Here is a 6,000-nt window from a genome sequence, read left to right as displayed (position 1 = left end):
TTATAAAAAATTATGAACTGTATCAAGAATCTGTAATGAGGTTTCCCACCAAGGACATCGAGGTTTATAGCTCCAAAGCACAAACTTATGTCAATTTTTCTTACAAGAAAACTGCCACCAAGACAACTAATAGCCCAAAAGAATGTCAATTCAGTGCACATCATGGTAAAATTTCATTCTATATATAATATGGATAAATTTGTGCAAGCACTGGTGTCAAACATCTGAAAAAGATAAAACATCTCCAAGCTAAGGATAATCATTTTGAATTGTTTTTTGTAAAGTTGTGATTTACAAATATGTATTCTATTGGTTTTTATTCCATGCCAAATTTGATTGTAATTATATTCAATCTTTTGTACCCTGTATTTATTGTGGGATTTGATTGTAAGGGTTGTGCGATAGAGATTAAGAGAATGAAGACTCAAGCAATTGAAGCCAGAAGATTTCTCGCGGGTAGCTCTCGACTAAGCATCTCGAAAAGTGAAGCATGTGCCTTGCACATGACTGGAATGCGAAGAATCAGTACAGATAGAAACAGCTGTGTTTCGCAAGTAACTCACAGGTAAGGCCTTCCCATGAGACACCCGCGAAACATTTTGTTCTGCCAGACTATACTATCTGATACACACTTTCTGTACCCACACTAAATATACACACATTACTCACAAATGTTGAGGAGTGCTTCTAAGAGAAAATCCTAGCCAAACATTGAGAGTTAGAGATTATCATACACATATATCTCTACACATAAGCTTGTGGATTTCCTTAACTTCTACCTCTCCATTTCCATACCATTGAGAGGTTGATAGCCCAAACACTTCCCACACCCTTTTAGAGTGTCGAGTGAGGTTTTGGTACTACTGGGAAGTATTGAAAGAAGCCAAGGATGCAACATGGAGCTTGTTGTAGGATCCGGAGAGTTAGACAAGACACAATTCCGAGAAGCCTTATTAGAGTAGGAGCTTGGAGGGCTTAGGTACAACAGATAGATTAGACTTGGAGGGTCTCTTGCTAACCCATATATCCCAACTGATTGTCAGTAGATCGATTACCGCTTGGAGGGCGGCAGAGAGGTTTTTCGCCGAGTTCTTCGGTTTCCTCTTCAATAACACATCGGCATGTTATCTGTGTTTGCATTCTTCTTCCCTACTTTTTTACATTTCATTTTACTGCTGTGTTTATATGAATATGTGTTAGAGTAGCTTGTTTGTTTATCTACTCGCATTTACACTATTCCGCACTTAAAATTAAGTTAGTGTAAAATCAATCGAGCCGTAACTTTTATTTGAGGGTCTAAACAGCTCGTGTTTTTAACACATTTTCGAGCTTTCACTTTTCTCCTTTTCAACCTTCTAGAAAGTTTCAAGCAATGAATCAGAAATAAAAATATGCAAAATTTGGTTACAATATGTAGCATATACATTATGAACATTATGATATCCAAAATCGATCAATTGACAAGAGATGACGTGCTTGTCAGAAATCCAGATAAAAATTATAACAAATAGAAGTGGATCATCAGTAACAATTCTCTCATGAAGCAGGAAGTTGAGCCAACCAGGGAAGCAGCTTTTCATGGACTAAGTCAGGTCTGTCATCATGGGGACAATGTCCTACCCCTTCTAATACAAAGAGGCTTACATTTGTTAGTTCAGAAGGTAGTGAAGAGAAGTATTTTCCAACAGGTCCATCAAGAGGAGTAAATGGGTCTTGATCTCCCCATAAAAGAAGCACAGGTAGGGAAATTCTAGGCATTAATTGCACCGGGTTTGGCCCTGGCGGGCCTGTCACAATAGAAACAAAAGCATCTAGTGCCCCGGCATCATTTGTTGGTTCCATAATGATCTGCATTTTTCAGATCACCATGAAGTCTGAGCATATACTAATTTTTAAGGAGCCAGAAATGCATGAAGAGGAGAATAGTAATACCTCTACTAGTTCTTCATCCACAGATTCCTTATTTCCATAAACAGACAACAAAATGTTCCTCAAGTTATCTCTGCATGAGGGACATAACATTTTTGGATTCGTTCCTCTTGGATTTCCAAATATCGTGACTGAAACTAAATATGGTACCTCTTTCTAACACGCTCAAAGATTGCTGAAGCAATTCCCCGTTGCCTTAACAAAAAATCAACCAACAAAAGCAAAGGTAATAATAGCTTGATTCTCCAATCATCAACAACTGCCTTATTGTTCATACCACCAGCACAATTTAGAAGTACAAGCCCTCGAACTAGGCTTCTACTAGAGTCTGGTTGGAAAAGATAAAATATAAATAAGGCAAACCACAGATATATAAAGGCCAAACAGGAGTAATTATTCTCTTTGTTAAAAATGCGGGGTCTTTCTTCTGCCACAAAAATATGGCTTACCTGAGGCAGCAATTACACAGGCAAGACTTCCAACAGAGTTGCCTATCAGCACAGTTGGCTTCTGAACAATTTCATCCAAGAAGTCCAATATCAACTGTTTTCAGTGCGTTAAAGGTCAAGAGGGTAAAGTTGCAATGCTGAAGGATTGATGAAAAAAATATAGGATAGAATCCAAGTTCAAGCTTCAAAATAAGCAGGGTAAAGTTGCAATGCTGAAGGATTGATGAAAAAAATATAGGATAGAATCCAAGTTCAAGCTTCAAAATAAGCATACCTGAGCCCATGTTTCCATGGTATATGAAAATCCTGCTGGTTTATCAGAAGCACCAAAGCCGAGAAGGTCAATGGCATATACTGTGAAATTCTGTGCTAGTGTCCCAATATTCCTGAAGGAACCTCAAAGTAGTGAAAAATATTATCTCAAGTACTTTACAGTTTTACTGGATGGATCCACACAGTGAGTAAAGAACTTATTAATAAAAATGCAATAACCCTCTGTGGTCTAATGAGCATCAGATGACTAGTTTGTGCTTTAAAAGGATTGCATGACAAGTTAAGCATATCCGCTAAATGAATAAAGAAATTCTGATAATCTGACATGATAAATTGCATATGCATCTAAAAGAGTAGGGAAAAGTTTTATCTGAGAGCCACTAGAAATGAATGTGTGTGTGTGTGTGTGATACGTTTTTGAGTGCAGGGTGGCAGACAATATGGAAGAGGAGCATCACACACAACTTTCAGAAATGCCAGAACTTACTAAAAGGGATTTCAGAAAGAATGTAGTGCATTTTAGCCTGACAACATTATCTGCAGAGTTTGACCAATAAAAACCAGAATTTCACATCTATAAATTACATTTTATGAATAGGACATCAAAATTAAGCAAAGATTTGCTAAGAAACTAGTGTTAATCAAGAGGTAAGTTAGATCATTACTTGCTTACTGGTAAAAGGGCAGGTCATTACTTAATAAGGAAAACAAATTTCATGAAATTGGTCTGAGAAGCATAAGAATAAAATTGAAAATATCTTATTTATCTAGTACCATCACAGTCCATATTCCATGTAACTCAAGGATGCCTCTGTAACTAGTTTGGAATATATATTGACCATATAATTTGATTGTGATGGTCTAAAAAAATTCAACAAGATAACTTCATGTCACCAATGAAAGCAAATTGGTTCCATCGTGATGAATCTTTACTTCAAGAATTAATACTTTGTAGGAGGATCATGTAAGAAGGATCAAATATCACTGCAGTGTACTATCACTTATTGCTGTTTTGAGTTCTTATCACAGCCTTGGCTTATTAAAAGTTAATCAACTAAATTCAGTTGGAGAGTTTGTTATCAGATTAGTTGTTGATTAGTGCATAGACCATTGTCCATTGCTTGTATAAATATGAAGTGTAAACTATAAGAAAGAAGAATGATAAATGCATATTTAGTTATTCCTATTTTTAATTGCACCTAGTTTCTTTGTATAATCTTCTTTCTTCCTCCTGATTGCAAGAACTTTTACAAAGCCTGGACCACATGAGAACTTTTACAATTCGCAGTCTACCTGATAGAGGATCAGACTCCAAATCTTAAGCTAGAGTAAAGAGATTCAGACAGTACATGACAAAAGCAGAACCTGAACCAAGTAGAGACAAATACGCCTGATTGTTTTAACCAAAATAGAGAAAGAGGGACCTGGCACTAATTAGATCCCAAAAACAAACAACCGGGCTTTGATACCAAGATCTAAATGGTATAATAATGAAGAATGTTGTAATAAAAATTCTGACCAAATAAAACTATTCTATTTTATATCATCATTAAATCATAGTTATTAGAAAATGACTAACGAACCCCATAAACCAGCTATTTTTTGTTTTGTTATTAAACCAAATAAGCATTTGAACAGGAGAAAACTAACTAAAGCACTAGCTTTTCAAAAAATAAATAAAGAAAAGAATTAAAATACTAATTGCTTGAACTGGTTTTCTGAAATTTTATGACTTGTCAAAAATGATTTGAACTTGTAGTTGTAAGCTTAAGTTCAAATTATCAAATGCACTGCTATTGAGCTATGGAGCATTGTAGTTAAAATACCATATTCTTTTAATACTTGTCCTGTTGTCCATTACGCCATTACCTTATAAATATGTTTGTAATTCATTAAGGTTTCTAATTCGTCTCTGTACTTTTAATTGTAAGAACATTATCTCGAACTTTAACATTAATTGTCCCATGACATCATTCCATATAAAAAACCCAGTCTTCCCATCAATGTTTGGTACGAATCTGATAGCTATGCTTTAATCTGTAATAGAAGTTGTCAAATTTGGACTCAACCCACATCAAGTCAAAACTCAAAAGGCAGAATGGTTTTTGAGTTATTGGTTTTTTTTTTTTTTTTCCATATTGTTTAGTATCTGAGTCAGAATTATGCATATGGTTGATACATGGATACTTTATCCTGTACAACCCTTTTTCATTTGTTTAAATTTAATATATTAGACTATAATTATCACCCAAAAAAACGACTTGCATAAAAGAATGACATACAGAAAGTGGAAAGAGACAAGAGACATGTTGATGGGATTATAATCTGGTGGTTGATTGGCAATGGTAGCACAACATTTAGCTACCATATCTAATTTTAATTATGTTGTATCTTTCTCATTCACTTGAACATAATTTATCTAATTTCCAATATAAAAAATAAAATAAAATAAAAACCTTGTTTTTCAATGTTTCAATTTTTGAATTAAACAATATCAAAGCTTTCCATCATGGGATTCACTGTGATCTAAGGAGTATAACAGCAAGAAGGGAAAATTTATTCAATACTTCTGAGCAATCTTCCTTTATTTTTTTTGTGGTTGTTGTATGCATGATAGCATGTGTGGCTAAAAGGTGGACACTTATTACTTATAGATAGGGAAATGGATAAGAAGTTGAATGGCAAATAACAGTAGTTTTAGTGAACACTGACCACAAAGAAAGATGACCCAAATCAATAACAATATCTAGGAGTTGAATGCTAATGTGGAAGTGGAGTTGAATGAAGTTAAAAAGACTAACCTGCGCCAGTGTGGAATGGAAGCACCAAAGCCATGAACAAGAAGAAGAGGAGGCTTATTATTATTACTATTAGAAATTGAGGATTGAGAAACAAAGTAAGTGATGGAATACTGGCCCTTCCATTCCCACTTTTTGCACCTCTCTTTTAACTCGTTCACCTCCAAAAGTCCACCACCAGAAGTAGCTGTGGTTGTGGTTGTGGTTGTTGTTGTTGCTGTTGTAGTACTTGTAGTATTGCTGCTAGTAGTACAGTTGGAGATTATGCTAATACTTTTATTATTATGATGATGATTATGATATTTGTGACCAAGGAAGACCCTTGCCAAGCTTCTCTTTTTTGGAGTTGTGTGCTGAAATTGCAAACGAACTAGCCCAACTGAATGGGAAAGGGGAGCCGTTACTCCAACTCCCATTCTTTCTTTCTTTCTCTAATTCGCTTTTCCCATTCCTAGCAGATGAGGGTTCAATTTATATACAGACGAGTTTCCACTTTTTCCATTTTTTCTTTTCTGGGCTCTCTTTGGACTGCTCGAATTGGTTTAGCAGAT

At 35.3% G+C, this 6,000-nt stretch overlaps 1 protein-coding gene across 1 annotated transcript; it reads right to left on the bottom strand.

The window, feature by feature from the left end:
* Positions 1-1,363: 1,363 nt before the first annotated feature.
* On the bottom strand, positions 1,364-5,904 carry LOC115955970 (pheophytinase, chloroplastic). Its single transcript, XM_031074398.1, has 6 exons — positions 5,453-5,904; positions 2,653-2,764; positions 2,379-2,472; positions 2,080-2,257; positions 1,933-2,002; positions 1,364-1,848 (listed from the first exon to the last, which is right to left on the bottom strand). Exons 1-6 carry the CDS (start codon positions 5,863-5,865, stop codon positions 1,537-1,539), a joined length of 1,179 nt encoding a protein of 392 aa, XP_030930258.1. The 5' UTR covers positions 5,866-5,904; the 3' UTR covers positions 1,364-1,536.
* Between the last annotated feature and the right edge of the window lie 96 nt (positions 5,905-6,000).

Source organism: Quercus lobata, chromosome 8, assembly GCF_001633185.2.
Source record: "Quercus lobata isolate SW786 chromosome 8, ValleyOak3.0 Primary Assembly, whole genome shotgun sequence".
NCBI classification, from domain to species: domain Eukaryota; kingdom Viridiplantae; phylum Streptophyta; class Magnoliopsida; order Fagales; family Fagaceae; genus Quercus; species Quercus lobata.
The sequence above is the reverse complement of the archived record's forward strand: the minus strand, read 5'-3'. Positions and strand labels throughout refer to the sequence as shown.